General features: G+C 44.4%; 1 protein-coding gene and 1 long non-coding RNA gene across 6 annotated transcripts; one reads left to right on the top strand and one right to left on the bottom strand.

Moving 5' to 3' along the window:
* Positions 1 to 14,660: 14,660 nt before the first annotated feature.
* Positions 14,661 to 22,609, bottom strand: LAX1 (lymphocyte transmembrane adaptor 1). 5 transcript variants are annotated; one of them, XM_004459053.2, is made up of 7 exons: positions 22,388 to 22,584; positions 21,926 to 22,148; positions 19,412 to 19,651; positions 18,888 to 19,015; positions 18,371 to 18,481; positions 17,783 to 17,868; positions 14,661 to 15,984 (listed from the first exon to the last, which is right to left on the bottom strand). In XM_004459053.2, the coding sequence occupies exons 2-7, from the start codon at positions 22,012 to 22,014 to the stop codon at positions 15,190 to 15,192; spliced, it is 1,449 nt and encodes a 482-aa protein (XP_004459110.2). In that variant the 5' UTR covers positions 22,015 to 22,148; positions 22,388 to 22,584; the 3' UTR covers positions 14,661 to 15,189. The 5 variants fall into 5 exon arrangements, with proteins under 5 accessions (XP_004459110.2, XP_004459111.2, XP_058130976.1 ...); XM_004459054.2 differs by having other exon boundaries at positions 21,926 to 22,100; XM_058274993.1 differs by lacking the exon at positions 19,412 to 19,651 and having other exon boundaries at positions 21,926 to 22,100; positions 22,388 to 22,609.
* Positions 17,844 to 21,023, top strand: LOC131273076 (uncharacterized). The gene is made up of 3 exons (XR_011645534.1): positions 17,844 to 17,922; positions 18,908 to 19,049; positions 20,914 to 21,023. It is a non-coding gene; the product is annotated as an uncharacterized lncRNA (long non-coding RNA).
* Positions 22,610 to 23,503: the final 894 nt, after the last annotated feature.

Genomic DNA, 23,503 nt, shown 5'->3' with positions numbered 1-23,503 from the left:
TGTTGATTTTTATTGGGATTGCATTGAATGTGTAGATCAGTTTTGGTAGGATAGACATCTTAATAATATTTAGTCTTCCTATCCATGAACAGGGAATATTCTTCCATTTATTTAGGTCTTCTTTCATTTCCTTGAACAGTCTTGTATAGTTCTCAGTGTATAAGTTTTTTACATCTTTAGTTAAATTTATTCCTAAATATTTGATTTTTTTATTTACTATTGTAAATGGTATTTGTTTCTTGATTTTCTCCTGATCTTGCTCATTATTGGTGTACAGAAATGCTACTGATTTTTGCGCATTGATTTTATAACCTGCGACTTTACTAAACTCATTTATGAGTTCTAGAAGCTTTGTTGTAGATCTCTCAGGGTTTTCTATGTATAGGATCATGTCATCTGCAAATAATGAAATTTTGACTTCTTCCTTTCCAATTTGAATGCCTTTTATATCTGGTTCTTGCCTCAGTGCTCGAACAAGTACTTCTAAGACAGTGTTAAATAGAAGGGGAGACAGTGGGCATCCTTGTCTTGTTCCTGATTTTAGAGGGAAGGATTTTAGGATTTCTCCATTGTAAACAATGTTGGCTGTAGGTTTTTCATATATACTCTTTATCATGTTCAAAAAATTCCATGTATTCCAATCTTTTGGAGTGTTTTTATCAAGAAAGGGTGCTGTATTTTGTCAAATGCTTTTTCTGCATCTATAGATATAATCATGTGATTTTTTTCCTTCAATCTGTTTATATGGTGTATTACATTGATTGATTTTCTTATGTTGAACCATCCTTGCATACCTGGGATAAATCCCACTTGGTCGTGATGTATAATTCGTTTAATGTGTTGTTGAATATGATTAGCAAGTATTTTGTTAAGTATTTTTGCGTCTAGGTTCATTAGAGAAATTGGTCTGTAATTTTCCTTTCTTGTGGTGTCTTTGTTTGGCTTTGGTACTAGGGTAATGTTGGCATCATAGAAGGAGTTAGGCAATGTTCCTTCTGTTTCGATTCTTTGTAATAGTTTCAGCAGGATTGGTGTTAGCTCTTTCTGGAATGTTTTGTAGAATTCACCTGTGAAGCCGTCTGGCCCTGGGCTCTTCTTAGTTGGGAGGTTTTTAATGACTGATTCTATCTCTTTACTTGTGATTGGTTTGTTGAGATCATCAATTTCTTCTTTCGTCAGTATGGGCTGCTTATGTGTTTCTAGGAATTTGTCCATTTCCTCTGAATTGTCATTTTTGTTGGAATATAGTTTTTCAAAGTATCCTCTTATGATAGTCTTTATTTCTGTGGGGTCAGTGGTGATATCTCCTTTCTCATTTCTTATTTTATGTATTTGCATCTTCTCTCTTTTTTTGAGACTTACTTTTTAATGTATATTCTTTTGTACCAGTTCAATTTTCATTTTACTATAGATATGTGTTACTTTTCTTATATAAAAGCCAGTTTTAAAAATCATCTCTTCTCTTTGACCCAGAAATTCCACATCAAGAAGTTTCTCCTATACTTGTATTCAAACATGAGCAAAAATGACATACGTACAAAGATCTGGAGTAACCTAAATGGGCATCAATATTATGATGGCTAAATACAAAATAATAAATCTATGAAACGTAGTTCTATGCTGTCATTAAAGAGCGTTATGTATAGTGATTTTGGTGATACATGAGGATTATGGTTAATACAAATATAAGAATGTTCCTCTATTACAAAGTATTAAGAATATGGTGATACATGGGGAAAATGTAACTAATGTAGCTTACAGACAATAGTTAACAATAATATTGTAATATTTTTGTAGCAAAGGCAAAGAACACTGGGAAAACAATTGAGTTTGCTTTTAGAATTTATGTCTTCCAGACTTCAATAGATCCACTTTAAGACGATGGTCAAGCAAGGGTTTTCTCCAGTCCCAACCGCAAATCTCCCAGTCGATCCTCCCTTGGGATCTTTAGATTTAGTAGCCAGAGAATTCCACTCCCATGGTAGGCAGGGGCGTTGACAGCATGAAGTAGTTACAGAAGACAGATCACCCCTTAAGAATAAGAGATGGAATTCTCTGAGGGGAGAGTGAGGTAAGGAAAGATAGGAGAAGGGAGATAACTTGGCAAAGGAGAAGGACCAATGGAAAATCATCATCAGATAATAGCTAACTGCAGTGGAAAATCACCTGCCCAAGGCCTAATTCTGAAAGATATCAGATGACAAAAGGCCCACCCTGAGCATCACATGCTTCACTGACCTCTTCCCTGAACAGTTCCCTCTCTGAGGAACACGGAGCCAATAAAAGCTGTAGTTTTGTGGGTTTTTTTGGAGGTACCAGGCATTGAACCTAGAACATCATACATGGGAAGCAGGTGGTCAACCACTGAGCCACTGAGCTACATCCACTCCCAGAGCTGTAATTTTCAATCCCTCTTGGGCATTTTTTTTTAAATTGATTTTGTAAAAATATTACATTAAAAAAATATATATGAGGTCCTATTCAACCTCCCCCCCCCACCCCACCACTCCCCACCCCCCCCACCCCCCAGCAACATTCACTCCCATCATCATGACACATCCATTGCATTTGGTAAGTACATCTCTGGGCATCTCTGCACCTCATGGTCAATGGTCCACATCATGGCCCATACTCTTCCCCATTCCATCCAGTGGGCCCTGGGTGGATTTACAATGTCCGGTGATTGCCCCTGAAGCACCGTCCAGGGCAACTCCAAGTCCCAAAGGCACCTCCACATCTCATCTCTTCCTGCCATTCCCCATACCCATCAGCCACCATGTTCACTTTTCCCACTCCACTCCAATGCCACCTTTTCTCTGTGGACCTTGGATTGGTTGTGTCCGTTGCACCTCTATGTCAAGAGGAGGCTCAGATTCCACATGGATACTGGATGCAATCCTCCTGCTTTCAGTTGTAGGCTCTATAGGCTCCATGGTGTCGTGGTTGTCCTTCTTCAACCCCATCTTAGCTGAGTGAGGTGAGTCCAATAAATCCAATTGTAGGAGCTAGAGTCTGTTGAGGCTCAGGGCCTGGCTATCATATTGTCAGTCTCTTGGGCATTACGCAGACAATGAGAATGTTGGGACTTACAAGTCCTAATATACATGGAAGGGGGAGCCCGGCCTTAATAAAACAGTACCCTCAGCCTCAGCAGGCACAACTCATGCAACTCGTATGTGCTCACCACACTTCCATCTTGAGTGTGTACTTATGCTTTACGTTAAATTCTTCTGCTACTAAAAAAAATGCCAAAAACAAAACCACAAAAAACCTTGTAGTGGATTGGATAGTGTCCTCCCAAAACTCATGTCCACTCGGAACCTCAGAATGTGAACTTCTCAGGAAATAGGGTCTTTGCCTTAATTAATTAAATTAAGATGAGGCCGGGTACCGATTAAGATGAGTCCTAAATTCAATGACTGGTGTTCTTTTTTTTTTTTTAAAGATTTATTTTTATTTATTTAATTCCCCTCCCCTCCCCCAGTTGTCTGTTTTCTGTGTCTTTTTGCTGCGTCTTGTTTCTTTGTCCGCTTCTGTTGTCATCAGCGGCTCGGGAAGTGTGGGCGGCACCATTCCTCGGCAGGCTGCTCCCTCCTTCGGGCTGGGCGGCTCTCCTTATGGGTGCACTCCTTGCGCGTGGGGCTCCCCTACGCGGGGGACACCCCTGTGTGGCACTGCACTCCTTGCGTGCATCAGCACTGCGCATGGGCCAGCTCCACACGGGTCAAGGAGGCCCGGGGCTTGAACCGCGGACCTCCCATGTGGTAGACGGACGCCCTAACCACTGGGCCAAAGTCCGTTTCCCAATGACTGGTGTTCTTAGAAGAGGAAAGGGCATGCAGAGATCCAGACACACAGAGAAGAAAGCCACGTGACCATAGAGGCAGCTATTGGAATGATGCAGCTACAAATCAAGGAAAGTTAAGGGCTGCCGGCAACCACCAGAAGCTATGTGAGAGCACTGAAACCGATCCTTCCTCAGAAACTTCAGAAGAAACCAGCCTTGCTAACACTTTGATTTTGGACTTCTAGCATCCTGAACTGTGAGAAAATAAATTTCTATTGATATCTGTAATGGGAGGTTCTTATTTTGAGGAATAAAAGATTGGCCTTAATAACAATCTGGCATAGATACAGAAATCCTCTTCATTACGGACTTTGGATTTTAGGTCCTTCCTTGTGTAGGTGGCATATCAGAATGCTGGAAAGGCCCTGGAGAATATGGACTCTGCCGAAGGCTGGCTTTCCTGGAGAACCTTAAGCTGAGGGTAGAGCCTTTTCCCACAAGGAAGGAACTTGAGGATTCTTGGTGAAAAGAGTGGTAAAGCAATGCTCCCAGACCACTCTACAGTTGACTGTCATTTAGATAGGCCAAGCAGATTTTTCAAGTGAGAGGTGGTCCAGGGCCATTCAGCTAAGTCTTTTCCCATGAAACGAAATATTTGTGAAGGTGCCTACCACAGTGCTTGGGGGAAGTGTGACAGTAAAAACTGCACAGAGGAGGCTCAAGCTTGTTCAGCCATACCCCAAGCCTTCAGGAGGGTCCATATATGACCAATGTGTGACATGTGAGAGTGAGCCCTGGATGCCTTATCCAGTGTTGATGAGGTCTGCTGACTGAATTTGATTGATCAACTGATCCACTGAGAGACTTCTCTTTTTCCGCCGTCTGTCTTTCTTTCTTGCCTCTAAGTAGGTGAAGAATCCAGGCCTGGCCATATGCTACAAGTAACTGTCCAAAGGTATAAAATAGATTCTCTTCCTTACATGGGCTTCTGGGAGGCAATTAAGGATTTTTTTTTAAGATGTATTTTTTATTTATTGCCCCCCACCCCCCATTTCTCCTGTTCCCCCTATTCCCCCCCCCCCTTGTCTGCTCTCTGTGTCCGTTCACTGTGTGTTCTTCTGTGTCTGCTTGTATTCTGATTAGGTGGCTCCAGGAACTCATCCTGGAACCTTCTGGTGTGGGAGAGAGGCGATTACTCTCTTGTGCCACCTCAACTCCCTGTTCTGCTATGTCCTATTATATTCTCTCCTCTGTGTCTCTTGTTGCATCATCTTGCTGCACCAGCTCTCCATTTCGGCTAGCACTCCTGCGTGGGGCAGCTTTCCCACTCTGGACAGCATTCCCATGCAGGGCAGCACTCCTGCGTGGGGCAACATTCCTGTGTGGGCCCGCACTCCGCGTGGGCCAGCTCACCATGTGGGCCAGCTTGCCCTCACCAGGAGGCCCTGGGCATCAGATCCTGGACTTCCTATATGGTAGATGGGAGTCCAGTTGGTCGAGCCAAATTCATTTCCCGGGAATTAAGGATTAATTTAGTTTTCTGGTTTTAAGAATTTCTTAGGATCCCCAGGCACACAGACAATACAATCTATTAGGTCTTGTGATGCAGAAAAAAGGAGAAAGCAGAAACTAATTAATTAAGAGGCTAAGCCTATTGAGAAGAGCATTAAAATCAACACTGGCCTAAATCCCAGGGAGGTGGTCAGCTGAATGTGTTTCCACTGTCCCTTTGTCTAACAGACCAAGGCTCAGAGTAGCCAGAATTAACTGAAGATGAATCATGTCTTGCCATATAAATGGTTCTCAACCTTCCTATGTAACTTTTCAATGTAACATTCCAAGCATCACATTTTCAAGAATCTTACTCAATCTGGTCTATCAGAATTTGTACCTAACAGAAGATATTAGAGATTCCAAAATGGACTCTGTATCAGGCAGAATAGGCAAGAACGTTTTTCATTTTAATCAAATATTTCAGCTGGAGAGACAGTAAATGCCAAGATGGAATAACTCCACTATTGCTTCTCTCTCTGAGGAATACAATTAAGAAATCTGGACAAAATACAAAATACAAAAGGCAAATACATGGGGACCTTGAAAAGTAAACAAAAGAAGGCCCATTTGTTGAAGTGAGTCAAAACTTGGAGAAGCAACCTACTCAGAGGTGAGTCTTTGTGGGTTTTCCTCTTTTCTTTCACAATTTTGATCCGAGGGCAGGCCCCATTGGCAGAACAGTCAGTCGGGGGAACAAGAAGCTGAAAGTGTACTAGAAACCCCATCTTCTGGAAAGAATAACCGGAAAGGGGACTGAAGAGAGAAAGAGAGTATGTGTGTATGTGTGTGTGCAATCGTTTTGTTTTTCTTCTCAGTTTTTCTCTGAAGATGGGCCCTAACTGTGGAGCTGCACTTTAGTGGCAGAAGAAAGCAGCCTGCTGACACCTAGTTTTAGTCCTCTAAGACTCATTTCAGGCTTTTGACCACTAGGACTATAAGATAATAAATCAGTGTTGTGTTAAGCCACTAAATTTGTAGTAATTTGAAACAATACAGTATCTAATTGATACTAGCTGAATTTATTGAAAAAATTTTTTATAGCTTTCTATGTTTGGATTCATGTTTAGAAAGACCTATTTTTTTGCTGAGATTATAAAACTTTTCCCATGTCTCTTTTTGGAACTTGCGTGGTTTTAGATTTTATTACTATAATAGATTACTAATTCAAGGAAACATCCAGAGGTCCATATCTCACACTGGCGGGACAGCAAAAAGGTGACTTGGATCGAAGAATCCTTGTCCATTTGACCCTTGGACTAGGGCCTGTCTTTCCCTACAGGCATCTGGCAGCATAGGTGGTGTGACAGTTTGAGATTATTTTGGTGAATCCCCAAAAGAGAAAGATTATGTTTGTAAACTAATCTATTCTTCTGGGTGTGATACCCTTTGATTATATTGGATTCAGTTGAGGGGCCCTTGATTCAGTTACCTCTTATGAATAAGGCTTTGATTTGACTATGTCAGTAAGGCATGACTCAGGTCGAGGCCCCGCCCTCTTGTTGGACTGGCTCTGTCATTTTTGATCCTAGGGCCCCAGTGAGAGATGAGGCATTCACCTGATAGTTTGTGGCTGACCTTGGGAGGAGAACAGAACAGCTGAGACTGATTTTAAAAAAAGCCCGGAAAAAGCCCAGAACGAAATGAGTCCTAGGCCAAGAGAGAGAGGAAGCCCTGAGAAACAAGCCCAATGCCAGCCTGCAGCTGAGAGAGGAAGCCCAGAGGGGAAGGCTGAACCTCGCAGAGATCAGCAACCATCTTGCTTCAACACGAGGCAACAGACTTTGGTGAGAAAGCAGCCTTGAGTTGGACTCTTTAGGGCATTGTAATTGTAAGCTTTTATCCCAAATAAATACCCTCCATAAAAGCCAACAGATTTCTAGTGCTTTGCATCAGCACCCCTTTGGCAGATGACGACAGCTGGGCATGGCCTTTACTGTCTCTCCAGCTGACACGTGAGACTGTAAAATTTAAACTTGGGGCACAGGATGCTAGGGAAGAGTGAAAGACTGAGTCAGCACAAGCTCCTTTTTTGTGAAGTGGTATTTTCCTCAGGTTGGAGGGGGGAGTTGGAATATCCCATATTCCCAAGGAGAGACTTGGACAAGCACATAAACCTGAGGGCAGAGAAAGCAGACCAAATGGGAGCAGGGCCAGCTACATAATTTGCAGTGCCCAGTGCACAAGGCAAATGTAAGGCCCCTCATTCAAAAATTGGGATAAAGTGCTGTTAAAGGTGCTAAAATACAAAGCTTTTTCTTTTCTTCTATAGTCTCTGTCTCTTGTCGTGGTGTTTTTTGTCTACTATTTAAGGTGATTCTAAACAAAGAAAATGGAACAATTTAAATTGTTAGCATGATTTTTAAATTAGATCTTTATTAGAGAAATTGTGGGTTTACAGAACAAACTGCATAAAATCCAGGATTCCCATACACTACCTCACCACCAACACCTTGCGTGGCGTGGAACATTTGCTACAATTGATGATAGCACCTTTGTATAACTCTACTATTAATTAAAGTCCCTGGTTTAACTTAGGGGTCACTGTTTGTGTAGTGTTGTTCCATGGAGTTGGCATGACTTACCGTGCACCTGCATCTTGTGCAATGTTAGTTTTAAATGCAGACATAAGATCATTTAGCTTGTATCCAGAATCACTAAAATTTTGCAATTTTTATTTCATTCATATGCATTCAAATGCATTTTCTTATCACAGCAGTGGAAACTTTGCACAAAACTAACTTGACTTCTTATTTTAGTTCTTGATACACATTCCTATTACTGCACTCTACCTTCCATTTACTAATAAAGTTAGGAAAGACTGAAAGGAAAAGGAACTATGATTTGCCCTATATTTCTCTTTCCTTCTATGTCATTATTTTCTGCCTAAGGGGGTGACTGGTATAGGGAAGTAAGAAGAGTAGTAAAGTCTCTTGACTTGATTGTGTTTCTTAGGATGCTATTGCCGTCTTTCAGTGTTCAAAGCAAGTTCTGGTGTGAACAGAAAATGTGACCTCTCAGGGCCATCAGTGTGCTGCTCACTCAGCTGTAGATGTAATACACGTCCCTTGCACTTGCTGAACTTCCCTGGGTGGTGGGTCCACCAGCATACTGTACTTGTGGGTGCTGGGAACTCTATATGTAAATGGGTAGCAAGGAATGTGTGAATCTCTTCTGCCCATGCCATTGTCCCAACAGACTTCATTCACAAAACACACATTTAAAGGTAAGAATTTTTCAAAGTTAAGAATTTTGAGGGAAGCGGATGTGGCTCAACTGATAGAGTGTCTGCCTACCATATGGAGGGCCCAGGGTTCGATCCCCAGGGCCTCCTGAGCCATGTGGTAAGTTGGCCCACACACAGCGCTGCCACACACAAGTGACGTGCCATGCAGGGCACCCCCGTGTAGGGGTGCTCCATGCTCAAGGAGTACGCCCCGCAAAGAGAGCTGCTGTGCATGAAAAAAAGTACAGCCTGCCCAGGAGTGGCACCACACACATGGAGAGCTAACACAGCAAGATGATGCAACAAAATAGAGACGCAGTTTTCCAGTGCTGCCAGATAATGCAAGTGGACGCAGAAGCACACACAGTGAAAGGACACAGAGAGCAGACAGTGGGGGGGGTGGGCAGGAAGGGGAGAAAAATAAATAAAACAAATATTAAAAAAAAAAAAGGAATTTCGAGATGGTGACAGCAGAGCCTTCTGAGTGTGGGGCCCTGGGACACAACAAAAGTGGCCTGTCCATGAGTCTGGCCCCACATGGGAAGCTGCTCTCTTAGAAAGGGCCTCAGGTGCCTTCCCTTTTGCATGGAGAGTCAAATCCATTTCTGAGATAGGAGGATAAGTTTCAAGTTTTAGCTATGCTGTCATATTCTTCTGAAATGATCGTAACCCTTGAGGGTAGACATGTACATCTATCTTCCCAGTCTGGAGTTGGAAATATGGAAGGAAAAGTTGGCAAGAGGAAAGGGAAGGCTGTCTATTTCTATTTTCCCTTAACTCCAGAGCAGGTCCCAGCTTATTGACTGGTGTCCTAGTTTGCCAAAGGGCTGCCAATGCAAAGTACCAGAAATCTGTTGGCTTTTATAATGGGGATTTATTTGGGGTAAAAGCTTACAGTTCCAAGGCTGTGAAAATTCCAACTCAAGACACCGTAAGAGGTGCCATCTCACCAAAGTCAGCTGCCATGTGTTGAAGCAAGATGGCGGGCCATCATGCCTGGTCTCTCCTTCCCCTCCAGTCATCTTCTCTTAGGCTCAGCTGCTCTGCTTTCTTCTCAAAAGCTGGCAAAGGGCTTGTCTCTTAGGGCTTCCTATATTAGTCTCAGCTGTACTGCTCTCTTCCCAAGTTCAGCTGTAAATTACCAGGCAAGTGGCTCATCTCTCCCTGGGGCCTTGGCTGTTTGAGTCTCATCACACGGTAGGATCAAAAATGGCAGAGTGTCTTTCTTCCTGTGTCTGTCTGAGTGTCCTTTTATGTCAGATCTAGCAAGGGGGGCAGGGACCCAACCTGAATCCCTTCTCATCGACATAGTCCAATAAAAAGCCCTACAGCAACCTTAGGTAATCTAATCAAAGGCCTATCAGCTGAATTTAATGCAATCGAAGGGTAACACTCCCAGAGGAATAGATTAGTTTACAAACATAATATTTCTTTTTTTGGGATTCATGAAATAATCTCAAACTGCTACAACTGGCATAACACTCAGAATTTCTGAAAGTATTTGCAAGTCAGTACGGTCCCTCTGCCCACAGGGAAACCATGAGCCATCACCATAAAGCCATGAAGCCCCATGATACTGGGAGTGCTCAGAGAGGACAACTGCAAGAGGGCCAGCAAGGTTGCATCTACTGCCACCATTAGAGGGCAGGGTCTTTTAGAAAGAGAATGAAGACCTGGCAAACCTCTGTGTTTCATACTGTGATGGTCAGGCTGTTGTGTCAGCTTAGCCAGGTAATTGTGCCCAGTTGTTAGGCAAGCACTGGGCTAACTGTAATACAAGGGCATTTATGGACTTTAGTCACCATTGATTTTAGTGTAGTGGTAAATCTAGATAACAAGTTATAATTACATCAGTCAGGGAGATTGCCATCAGCAATGAGTGATGCTTAACCCAATCAGTTGAATGCATAAAAGGGGAAGTGATTCCAGCATTGAGAGAGAATTTCCCAGCTTGTCTTTGGACAGCCAACATCTCCCAGAACTCATCAAGAACCTTCATTGGGGCGGTGGACTTGGCCCAGTAGTTAGGGTGTCCGCCTACCACATGGGAGGTCTGCTGTTCAAACCCCTGGCCTCCTTGACCTGTGTGGAGCTGGCCCATGTGCAGTGCTGATGAGCTCAAGGAGTGCCCTGCCATGCAGGGGTGTGCCCCGCGTAGGGGAGCCCAACGGGCAAGGAGTGCGCCCCGTAAGGAGAGCCGCCCAGCGCAAAAGAAAGTGCAGCCTGCCCAGGAATGGTGCCGCACACACGGAGAGCTGACACAACAAGATGACGCAACAAAAAGAAACACAGATTCCCGTGCCGCTGACAACAACAGAAGTGGACAAAGGCGACACAGCAAAACAGACACACAGAACAGACAACCCGGGTGGGGGGGGGGAGGGGAGAGAAATAAATAAATAAATAAATGAATAAATCTTTAATTTTTAATTTTTATTTTTTAAAAGAACCTTCACTGGACTTTCATTGCACCCCTGGTTGTAGCCCGGCTGCAGAACCTGAACTCGTGCATCCCCACGACTGTGTGAGAGACTCTTGTAGAACTGTATAATATTGACAGATATCTCTTTTGATTCTGTTTGCCTTGAGAACCCTGACTAATACACACACTAAACACTATTCTGAATGAAGACAGACCAATATAATACAAGTTTGAATAATCAATTCATTGTATTTGCCTACTTAAGGAATCACAATGAATTAGTTATTTTTATACCTACTTTCCCCTCCTGATTTTGGAAAAAAATTACCTCATATTTAACATTATCAGGCATCTAGGATAAGGCAATTACTGCAACTCAATTCAGCAAAAAATTTCCTCAAACTAAGGTGTGAAAATAAAGCCATAAGAGGAAAAGAAGAATGGTAATTTAATAAAGGTCTTTTATGGATTCATTTGTAAAATTTCTCAGAAAGAGAAATTGAAAGGTTACCATCTAATATGAAACAATCTACAATGTATTAATCATTCGCAGTTTAGGAGACTGTATATAAGTGTACTTGGCTATTGAGGTGTCTATATTTATTTTTTTAAAAGATATATTTATTTATTTATTTTCCCCCTTCCCCTCCTCCCACCCTGCTGTTTTTGCTATCTGTGTTGTCTTCTCTTCTCATTTTCTTTCCTCTAGTATTCACCAGGATTCAATCCTGGAGACCTCTGATGGGGAGAGAGGTTCCCTGTCAATTGCATCACCTCAATTCCTGGTTTCTGCTGTGCCTCACCTTGACTCTCCCCTTGTCTCTATTTTGATGTGTCATCATCTTGCTGTGTAACTCACTTGTGTGGGCACTGGCTCATCATGTGGGCACTGGCTTATCATGAGGGCACTCACACGGGCACTGGCTTGCCAGGTGGACATGCGTTCTCTTCTTTTTCACAGGAGGTCCCAGGGATTGAACCTAGGTCCTCCCATATTGTAGGTGGCAGCTCTATCCCTTGAGGCACATCCACTTCCCTGGTTTTATTTTTTTAAGACCTGTCCCCAACTGTGGTATGTTGACCCTGCCTTTCCCATGGTTGTAGCTCCCTTAACAACTTCTTCAGATCCCATAATTTTTCATCCCCTCTTGGTTATGAAAACGCTCCCACTCCAATTTTTAAGATTCAGTTCTGCCCATTTAAAGTTCATTCTCACACTTGACACTAATCTCTCCTTACCCGGCCAGGTGAGGTTGCCATCGTCTCTCTGTGCTTGTCACTGCTTCCCTTGCTGACCCTGACTGACCACTGGCACAGATCAGCACGTTGCCACCCATGGAGTGGCTCTGAAGGGCCTGCAGAGGCCCAACCTGCAGCACCAGAGTTAGCAGGCTTGGAGAGTCCACCTTGTAGCCAGGGCCTCTCAGATTCATGTGAGGTGCCCCTTTGCCTAGGCCCCCTGTTAAGCAGACACCAAGAGGCCTCAAGCCCATTCATCACATGTCTTTGCCTCATTCAACAGTGGGTGTCCGCTGTTTCACAGCCATCCTGCTCCAGGTTCTGGCAACACCCTCTTCTTCTTCTTTTTTTTTTCAGGTACTGGGGACCTGGGAATGAACCTAGTTCCTTGTATGTGGGAAGCTGGTGCTCAGCCACTGAGACATATTGGCCCTCCTGCATTGTTTTCTGTTTTGTTTTACTTGTTGCCCTTTTGTTGTTGTTGTTTGTTTATTTGTTTTAGAAGGCACTGGGAACCAAACCTGGGACCTCTCGTGTGGGAAGCAGGAACTCAACTGCTTAAGCTACATCGGTTCCAACACCCTCTTCTTTTTCCTTATCCTTGGCCATGAAGCTCTCTGCAGCACGAGATGATAACCATCCCCTAGTGGGCTGGGTGGGGGAGGAAAGAGTCTTTCTTTCCAACCTGCATACTTCCTCAGCCTCTTGCCTCTCAGTCCTCTTACGTGGAGAGCAAGCAGTCATGGTAGGACTAGTTTTCTGGCACTCGGTAAGCCCTCTCAGTAATCCCTACGTGGGATGGGGATGCTGGCTGGCCTTTACAGCTAGCAGTGCTCTGAACTCAGATTGTGGGGCATCTTACACTTTTAGTGCTCAGCTTTAGGCCTAAGCCTCGATTCTGCAACACGGAAGAAACCTCACTCAGCATCTAATGGTATAAGTATATGCACTCATACCACATCGTCAATCATTAATTATCAAAAATCTGCCTTTGGCTTGGGCCTTGTACTAAGAGCCAGGGTGAATACAAAGGACTAAAATATATTTTTTCCAGCTGGCAAAGTGATTGCAGATTGATAGGGGAGACTGGGCATGTATGTTAACCAACTGAAACAGAAAACATACAGATACCCAGAACAATTACACTACCATGTGCTTTATGTTATATCCATTTTGCAGAAGAAGGAACAAAGGATAGAAGGGCTTATATTTATTAAAGTGGAATGAACCCAGATTTTGTCACTCCCAGCTTTGTCCACGCTTAACTTTTTAAAAAATTTACAAATTGACAGAAGAGTTGCATGGCGAGTACATTTTCTGTACACCCTAGCTTCCCCTAGCATTAACATCTGACATAACTATGGTACGGTTATATTAAGGAATTATCATCAGTACAATACTATTAACTAAAATATGGATATTATTTGAATTACATCAGTTTTCCCACTATTCTTTTTCTGTTCCGGGATCTAATCCAAGATTCCACATTGCATTTAGTCATCATGTCCCCTCAGTCTCCTCCAATGTGTGACAGTTTCTCAGTCTTTCTTTGTCTTTCATGACCTTGATTTTTGAAGCGTTCTGGTCAGGTGTTTTGTAGAATGTTATTCAATTTGGGTTTTCTCTTGTTTTCTTGTGATTAGGCTGGGGTTATGGATTTAGGGGAAGAACATGACAGAGGCAAAGTCTCATTTATCACATCAGAGGGCATATGATGTCAACCTGGGTGACTCAGTTAAGGTGATGTCTGCCAAGTTCCTTCACTATACTCTTCTCTTAGATCCAAGTAAGTATATCCAGCCTGCCCTGAAGGAGAGGGCAATTAAGCTCCACCTCCTGAAGGTAGAAGTATCAAAGAATTTGTGGACATGTGTTAAAACCACTACAAAAATGGATAATATTTGGGGGGAGATTATTTTGAGGCTGTGCAATCATCTTGTTTCTCCTTATGTGTCAATATTTTAGCATTCACTGGACTCACTCACAGGAATTATTACTGTGGTGTCATAATAGTGATTTTCTATTTCCCTCATTCCTTCTACATTTATTATTTGGAACATCATCTGTAAGGAAGATTTATCCCTTTCCTCCAATTTATTTATTCAATCAATATTACAATTGCTTATTTTTATTGCTCAAGTTCTAGCTTTGCCATTGGGAGCTCTTTTCTTAGACTCTCTCTTTTGTTCTCTCTCTCTCTCCACTTCTTTACTTTTGGCATTACAAGCCCATCTTGTACTTTCCCTGCCCAGGGAACCAGTCATTTTTCTAAGGAGCCCTGGTTCCTTTTATTGGAGAGTGGTATTTAGAAACCATGATCTAAGTTCTAGGTATGCTCATTCTTACTGGGGTGTTAGCACTCAGGCCCCCTCAGGGCTTGTTCTATATGGTTCTGTGGTGGTAGATATATGGCTGCATATGTCAAAACAAAAAACTGTACACCACCAAAAGAGACTTTTATTGCAAGAAAAAAGTTTCAAATTTAACAAGAATGACAGGCAAACCCAGAATGGGAAGCAGGTAGTGAGAAACGAGTCCAATTGTATTTCAAACATGTGACATAATCTCACTAAGGGGGATGCAGAAAAAAGGAACTGACCTAAGTGACTTTTGAAAACAGTGTTTTGACTGAATACTATTATATAAGGCTAAAGACACAAAGAACTGTACACAAACATTGTACTCCAAGTAGTAAATTTCTGTCTCACTGGAGCATGACTTAACAATCCTGAAACTACTTTGCATGAATAGTAGGGTCTAAAAAATAAGTAAATATATTATAGATAATGAGAGCCAGGTTTCTTACTGTCGCAGAAAGAGGTTACAGTAAGCAAGTGGAAACAGCTAGAATGAAACTGTGGTATTGGATTAGAGTTGGAGATACAGTTTATTTTAATACATATGTGAATAGATAAATACATATATGCATGCCCTCATTCTGTGCTAGCTCTGTTCCCTGAGAGGCTATGTGCCAAGCCCCTCTTCAGAGTCCCTGCCTATTACCTTGGCAGCTGGCACATTCTCATAGTCATTAGAGTCCTCATTTGATGTCTCTTCTCCATGTTTCATCTGAACGTTTCCACTCTGTGCTAATGGCTGAAAGACCATGTTATCCCTTAAACCCAGGAACCTCCCTGATTGCATGACAGGTTGGACATGGGTCCCCAGACCATCAGTCCTACTGTCTACATGGTCTGTGTTTGAGAATGTCACCTCTTCTACTTCCTGGTGCTGGCTTCCTTTGGGATCTGCTGGTGGGACATTTTCATAATCGCCACAATCCTGAAAGTCCACCCAGGGCTGTTTCCCCTGGAAGGCTCTGAGATCCAATTCTGACATGTTGACATAATCGTTTGAGATCTGGGAAGAACCTTCCCCATCACTGAGTTGGTCACTGTCCTCAGTTCCTGGACACCAAAAACTGGTACAATCACTGGCATCCCCACATTCCTCATCTCTTTCCCCACCAAAGTCCAGCTTCTGTGTTCTTGGGAGAACAAAGAGATTCCCAGGGGAGCTGTTGGTAGAAGTTAGGTTCTCAGCAATCTCTTCTGTTGTGGGAACATTGACATAATCTCTTGAATCCTCTGAAGAAATGCTTGGGCAGTCTCTGGAAGCTCCGACATTGACATAGTGTGCTGAGGGAGTGAGGTCCCGCCACATCTGGGGCACCATGGCATTGTCATAGATGCCCACTGTGTATCCCATGGCACAGATAGGGGCTCTGTGCACCTGACTGGCACTGCCTGCTTGTGATGACTGTGGGGAAGAAGAGAAAGCAATGTCAGGTGGAAGACAGCAATATGGGCAAAGCCTTTCTTCTTCCCTGCCCTGTACTGCTGTCTTTATAATTCCCTCACTCAGTTCTCCATCTTGGAGAAAAGCTCTAAATCAGGGCTCACAAAATGCAAGGCTTTAGATGCCAGATAGGTGCCAGCAAAGTGGGTTGAGTTTAAGAAAAGCAACAATGTCAATGTGATGATAAATCGCAGCTGGTTTTTGGCCACAGTGTGCAAGTTCAATGGGGAGCTCAGGGATGAATGTGTCTTTTCAGAGGGCATTAACAGACAATATAGAATAGCGGCTAAAGGTAGAGGCTTAAGGTAAGGCCGAGGAGTTCAAGTCCCAGCTTCACCACTTACCTGCTGAGTGAGTTCAGACAAGTTACCTAATTGCTCTGTGCCTTAGTTGCCTAATTTATGAAATAGGGATAATCATATCTACATCATAAGATTTTTATGAGGAGTAAACAGATTACTACATACAAAAGTATTTAGATCCTGACAAATAGTAAATACTTTAAAAAATGCTTTTTTATTTTTTATTATTAAACAGTAAATATTGCCATTTAGAGATGCTGGTCTGATGTTTCCAGAACTTCTGAATTTTCAAGAAAAGCTGAAAATCTGGACCTTCAATGTGGAATCTCTTAGATTTTAAATGGTTGGCAACTAGTTCAAAAAGTTCTTAAAAAACTACATGGAGTCTAAACCAAACATATTATGGGCCTTTGGTCACTTTTGGACCTAAACTCTAAATGCAAAATCCCTGTAGATCCCACTGAAACCCTGGAAGTAGCTTTGGCAGTGGAGTTTCCTCTTCCCTGCCCTTCACCAGCTGCTTGGACCTGCTGCTCCAGGAAGTCTGAAGAGGCAGGAGGGAAAGGAGATGGAGGAAGTAAAGGAAGAGGAGGAGGAGGAAGCAACGGTGGAGGTGGCTGTGTAGCCATTGGACCTAAGCGTCTAGGTAATGAGAGGCTGGCTGGGTAACAAATCAGCAGCAGCAGCATCACTGTCCTTACCGGGGGATGACCGGAAAACACTAGAGATTGATCCTTCAACAAACAAACAAGAACTTATCTAAAAAAATGAGCACCTGAACTCCAGGGTCATCCTCTTACTTTACATGGTGCTTCTCCACAAAACTCTTGTTGGTCTCTTCCTTGGAAGTTGCCTTCAGGCCAAGATTATAAGACACATGGGCTTATTGTCATTAATCATTATATTCCCTTTGTAACCTCAAAGGGTATCTCTAGTTTGATCAAGCACCTTATCCATCAGCAACAGTGCTGAATCATGGATGGATATTTCTATGATTGAGGATATCTGAAACAATATAATATAGGACCTAGAAGTAATTCCAAAGCAGGGTTTTAATCGTGTTTTGAGGACAGACAGCATTGTGGGGCTATTTATGTACCCTCCCGAGGTGATTACTTTGAAAGGGATGTGTTCATCTGGATAAGCAAGTTATAATGTCTTTGTTAAAGCAATCCATTTTACTCCTAAAATCCTGTCCTTGAATTCGTGTGTCCTGGTGCCTTTCTTAGAAGCCCAAGCACTTGCTCCTGTCTTTCTTAACTTTTGTCCTTGGGCAGGAGGGAGGTCCTGAGGCTGTTCTTTCCAATTTATTAATAGGGCTGCAGGGTGAGTGCCAAGGGACATGCTGTTTGTATGTGGTAAAAGGAGATCCCAGCCCTAGAATGCTTTCACCTCAGTTCTTCTGCCAGAGACATGTCGTTTCTCCCAAGGGGTTTGTCTTTTCATTTAGCTCTTACCGCATGCTCTGAGGAAGGGCTGTCAGAATATCTGGAGAGGAGGCTCTCAGTACTGAAAATACGGATATTCCTTGACTGATGTCTCCCTGAAAGGACAGAGAACACGTCCTGAGAACTTCGGCCCAAGCAGTCCCTGCATTGTGAGTGAAACTGGGTGCGTGGGGAGCCTGGCATTTCCCGCCTGTGATCTGGGGTTCCCTGGAGAGAGAGCCTGTCTTCCAGTGACCTGAGACCTGGCCTGCGCCTCAGCTTCTGTGGGCCTGGAGGACAGCAGCACAGGGACTAGGGCTGCTGTGAAGGAAGGAAGCTTCGGTGGAGGGTCCTCCTGGCCTCTAATCCCAGTAGCTGTGCTCTGCATCTGCATGGTTTCCCCTTACCCAGACACTCCCATCTTTCCTCGGCTACCTTATGCCAAGTGAAAACACGACCCCCCGCCCGGGTGAGTCTCCGCTCTGCTTTTAGAGCTCTCTAGGACCTCCGCTGGAGCGGCATCTTACAGTCTGCCCCATTCTCCTCGGTGCTCTCTGAAAGGCAAACCTTAGAGAAAGTTGCAGTTCAGTGAGCCCTCACGACAAGGGAAGAACTTACCCAGCTCCTCTTGCCTCCGAGGCAAGAGATCATAAATATTTTTGGCTCGTTGTCTGGGTCGAGGCAGGCTCAGCAAGGGCATGAGGGTAACTCGGAGGTAAGGAACTGGCTCTGCGAGGCAATGAGTGAGAAGGGGGCAGGGGTCAGCTGCACAGAATGAAAGCAGTCCCCACTCTCCATAAATCATAGAAAGGACTCTTTCACATTTGACCAGTCCTATCTGATAAAGAAGAATAGGGGACTCGGTGGACAGAAGCCAGAGGTAAAACTGGGGCATAAGGATAAGAGGCCAGTCACTTTCAGAATGGAACTCAAGCCAGCACTGGGCAGTTTGGAGCCACGGTTCAGGACCTCAAGTGAGACAGACGGGTGAGAACAGATGAAGTGGAGGACCACCCAGGGCGTTAGAGTATTCCTGGAAAACCACCGGGGGAGGGAGATTAGAGAGCCCAAACGGGCTTAAATGCCAAGTCGGGTTATCAGTCTTAGAGGCCTCGACTGACACGCCAGGACTCACGCTTCTTCCATTTATTCCAGCTCCACAGGATGCAGAAAACCGCGATGACCAGGAGGACGGCGAGGAGGCCGGCCAACACGGAAAAGGTGCTGCTGCTGCTGCTGCTGCTGCTGCTGCGGTCGTGAGCTCTGGGAGGAAAACCAAGCGCCACGCCACCACGGGGTGAGTGAAGGAACGCCAAGCAGGACAGGGCCACAACTAGATGAGGGAGAAAGGGAACTATCCCCTTCGAATGCTGCTGTGTGCCAGGGGTTTGCGTGTGAAGCTTATTTAGTTTTTACAACAATCCTGTCTCCCTTTGTGGTCAAGGAACCTGAGATTTAGACTCAGAGAGGTAAAGTAACTTAACAAAGATCATATAACTAACAAGCGACAGATGGACTAGGACTCCAGAGCTCTTTGGGTTCAATGATCAGCCCTCTCCCCCACAGTCCTACAATCTTAGAAAGTCAAGCCAGCTGCCTGTGCTGCCCCCGCGTTCCCCACTCCTGGGCTTGCACAGAGGAGAGGATTCCCCGACTCACAGTAAGGGAGTGGCTCTGAGACAGAGTCCAGTGTGCATGAACTTGAGTAACCCCATGGCACCAACATGTGGAGCTGGTCTCCAAGCAACACTCTGCTGCTGTGTGAAATGTAACCAGTACAAATGTACCGAACAAGTTCTGTGGCATTTTGCAATTCTCCTCCAAGGCTGGAGATACTGCTCTGTTTTGCTTGGTGTTGAAATGCATCCAGATGAGTGCAATCCTAGGCGGCTGTGCCTACTGTAACAGGAAGCAGCCAAGTGAGTTAGAAGCAGGAATTCAGTAGCAGTCTTGCTACCCACAAAATATCAGAAATCAGGTCATCTGCCAGGGAACTTCTGTGGAAGTTTTTGTTCTCTTAAATTCTAGGATTATTTATCCAACTTTCTCCTGGACATTTCCACTAGGCTGCCTAACTGACATCCCAAGTCGAATATGTTCAAAACAGAACTCCTGTTCTCCCCATGATCCTGTTCCTCCCCAGTGTCACCCCGCATCTGGAGGCTCAAAACTTTGGAGCCATCCTTGCCGGCTCTTTGTATTTCATGCCTCACTTTCAGGGAATCAGCTAATTCTGTCTGCCCTACCCTGGGTCTCTATCACTTCTTGCCTTCTCCTCTGCTTCCATCTTGGTCCAAGCCACCATGAGGTGCATATGGACCTTTGCAATCACCTCCCCGGCTGTTCTCCTTGCTTTCATTCTCCCTCCCAACCTACTATAGTCACACATGAGCTAGCGCGATCCTTCTAAACAGTAAATCAGATTGTGTATCTCCTCTCCTGGTGACCCTCTGTGGCTTCCTATGGCCTTTGGAATAAAACCCACGGTCCCGACCTAGTGAGGACTTAAGGTGCCGTATGATCGGGCCTCTGTCTGTCTTCCAGCCTCATTTCCTGCCGCTTGCCCTCTGATCCCTGCACTTCAACCCTCAGGATACCTTGCTCTTCCTTGCCCACGCCAAGCACAGTCTTGTCTCAGATCAGCTGTTCCCTCTCCCAGGAGCCCTCCTCTCCCAGCTGACAGTGTGGCTCAGTCCATCTACTCATACGGGTCTCTTCAGGCATGTCTTCCCTGATACCACCTTATTACTCCCAGTCTCCTTGTCCTGCTCTGTTTTTTCTTCATAGCATTTAAGACTGATTAATATTATATTTGTACATTTATACATTCATTTGCTTATCTGTTTATCATTTGCCTCCTTCACTTGACTGCCAGCTTCTGGAGATTAGAGACTGGTCTATCCTGTTTACCTGGTACCTGGAAGAGTGCCTGATGCTTACTAAGCAGGGGTCTGCTGAATATCTGTTAAATGAATGAGTGAATTAATAAATAAATGAATTAATATAGAAATAGTTTGGGGGGGTTTGCAGGGTTTGACAAATTTTATGAATTCATTCCCTATCAATGCTTATGTCCACCTGTGAGTGGATTGTGTTTGTCATAGTAATATCAGTTATTTCCCAAAACTATGACAATTTAAAAACTTATTCTTGGGAAGCAGATATGGATGAAGTGATTGAGCTCCCACCTACCACACAGGAGGTCTTGGGTTTGGTTCCTGGTGCTTCCTAGAGAAGACGAGGAAGACAGAGAGCTGGCATGATGGGCTGGTGTGACGGACTGGCACAGTGAACTGACGCAACAAGATGACGCAACAAGGAGACACAAAGAGAAAACACAATGAGAGACACAACAAAACAGGGAGTGGAGGTGGCTCAAGTGATTGAGCATCTCTCTCCCACATAGGAGGTCCCAGGTTTGGTTCCCGGTGCCTTCTGAGGAGAGGATGAGCTGATACAGAGAGCATACAGCAAATGAACACAGAGAGCAAACAGTAAGCACAAACAACAAGGCAGGAGGGATAAGTAAATAAAAATAAATCTTTAAAAAAATGTTTCTCATTGGATTCATTATTAGATGTATACTTAGAAATTATTAGAAATGTATATACATTTCAGTGTTACTAGAATTTCAAGTACTGATGGATTTTAAAATTTTTCATTTGTATGGGATTGAAAGCTTTAGCAGTGTTTACATCAGAAATTAGTTCTGTGAAATTTTATGTCTAAAGACATGTCTTTAGTACCCCTGTTATAATATTTTTCGTTCATGGCAAGTCTCTAGGACTTAACAACATATCTTTGGGGAAAGTGGACCTTTTGTTTCCATCATGGTGGGACCTAGTTTTTTTGAGGAGTGATTGGTGGGACCTAAGATAGGAAATGGTCTCTAGGAAGTAAAAAAGTCCAGCTGGGCTAGGCAGCAAGCTCCAAGAAAATCCTGTTAGCACAGCTTTTACTCTCCCCCAACAACTCCCTTCTCTCTTCAACACCTATTCCTTCACTCCCAGCAGGCCTGAGAAAACTTCTCTGAAACTGGAGTTTGGTGGTCTCCGTGGACCTGAGCCTGGTTGTCAGGGATGGCAGCACAGATGTGTCACAAGCCCTCCAGGGCAGATCAGGGCCCTGTGTCTACATCAGGAATGGTGGAGCTGACCTCCCTGAGTCACTCACCTGTCCTGGCTGCCAAAAGGTACCTGCAGAGTGCTGGACTCCAAGGTCCTCCCTGTGACTGCTGGAAGGGTTGGGGCGAAGACATCCATTGTCACAGGTTCTTCTCCTAAGCCTTCTCTTGGTCAAAATCAGCTAGCCAACAGGTCTGTCATTTTTCCTGGCTCTTCCTAAGTTGCTGATTCCCAAGAGAAAAGGCAAATTGGTTTGGCTTTTGCATATAGTCCTGTGGGGTATAACCACTTTGTTAGAAGATAACGTAAAAATGATAGAAATTCTCCCCATATTCACTGAAGTCCCTCAAAAAAAAAAAAAGTCTTTTGGTTTATATTTCTTTCCAGAGGGCACAATCTGTCTTTCTAGAACTTTTTTCCCCCAATCATCTCCCCTCCCAGTCCCTGCCCCTGAAATGTCAGGCTTAGTTGACCCCACATGTATTAATAAAAAACAACAGGTTGGCTCTACCTGGAAGTGGCTACGACGACCACTGCAGGAGGTGAGGCCTCATCCCCGAGACGGGCTCCTGAGGCAGGAGGCTCAGGGCTAGTGATGGTCTCTGCCCTCTGGCCACCGATGGGGAGACTGCCGAGAGCCCCAGGAGAGGCTCCGTGAGCAGCTCACCCCCCGGGCCTAAGCAGAGAGAAAAGACTAAACCACTTCGCCGAATGGAAACAGAGAGTCAGTCACAGGAAGCGACACCGCCAATGTGCTAATAAGCACGGGGCACAGGAAATGCTGCTGAACTCTTAAGACCACAGCCAAAAACATGGCTTCACCCCACGCTCCCTGAGGTCTGTGAGGAGGTGATTAAAACAGGATCGGGGAGTCGGGGATTTGATTGTTCGTTCACCCTGGGTTTTTGCTCCTGGTTAATTTTTTTTTTTTTTTTTAGTTGCTCTAAGGAGCACAGGAGGGTGATTTTAGAAACAAGTGCAGATCTCTGGCACCTCCTTTCTGATTCAGTGGGTGGAGGATGCAGAGGATTTGTTTTTTTGTGTTTTTTTTCCTAAATGTTTTTTTCAGTAGACACCTTCCAGGTGATTTTGATGGAGCTGGTTCGTTTTTCGCATTTTGAGAAATGTGCTCTGGATATCATGCTCCCTGCTCCCTGAAGCCCTCAGGAGCTCCCACCTACTGGTTAACTCCTGTTCTCAGGGGCCTTGAAGAAAATCCATCACGGTCCACTTATTGGACACCTGTCAGAAGCTGTAACGTTCATCCCAGGTGTCTACCCAAAGTATCTCAATTTCAAAGATTGTTCAAAATTTGTTTCTCTCTCTCCTTCTTCCCTCTGCCAATCTCCTCCTTCATCTTGGGAGAGCTCCAAGAGAAGGGACCCTACGGCTGGTGTGCCGGTGTGAAGAAGAGCCTTGCCGTTCCCAGTAGACATCAAGGCCAGGGTTAGGTCCGCCAGCCCCTGCCCTGCATCCGGGCTCCCAGCTCCTGCCGGCCCCCTAGGGGCTACGGATCGGCTCTGGCACGTTTTCCTGAGGAGCTCTGCTACTCCAGGGTCTCCTGCCTTCTTCTGAGAGCCTTAACTGGCAGGGAGCAAGGAAGATTCAGAGGTGGCTGGTTCTAGTG

The sequence above is a fragment of the Dasypus novemcinctus genome, chromosome 13 (assembly GCF_030445035.2).
Source record: "Dasypus novemcinctus isolate mDasNov1 chromosome 13, mDasNov1.1.hap2, whole genome shotgun sequence".
Taxonomy (NCBI): Eukaryota; Metazoa; Chordata; class Mammalia; order Cingulata; family Dasypodidae; genus Dasypus; species Dasypus novemcinctus.
This window is presented reverse-complemented; position numbering and strand designations above follow the sequence as displayed.

What these genes read in the sequence shown, in the direction of transcription:
- LAX1 (XM_004459053.2), bottom strand. Translation starts at nt 22,014, where the DNA reads ATGGATGTCTTCGCCCCAACCCTTCCAGCAGTCACAGGGAGGACCTTG. An exon ending in CCTTTTGGCAGCCAGGACAG is followed by an intron (nt 19,652 to 21,925) that starts GTGAGTGACTCA and finishes TTCCTGTTACAG; the next exon opens with TAGGCACAGCCGCCTAGGAT. An exon ending in TCGGAGGCAAGAGGAGCTGG is followed by an intron (nt 17,869 to 18,370) that starts GTAAGTTCTTCC and finishes CTGTCCTTTCAG; the next exon opens with GGAGACATCAGTCAAGGAAT.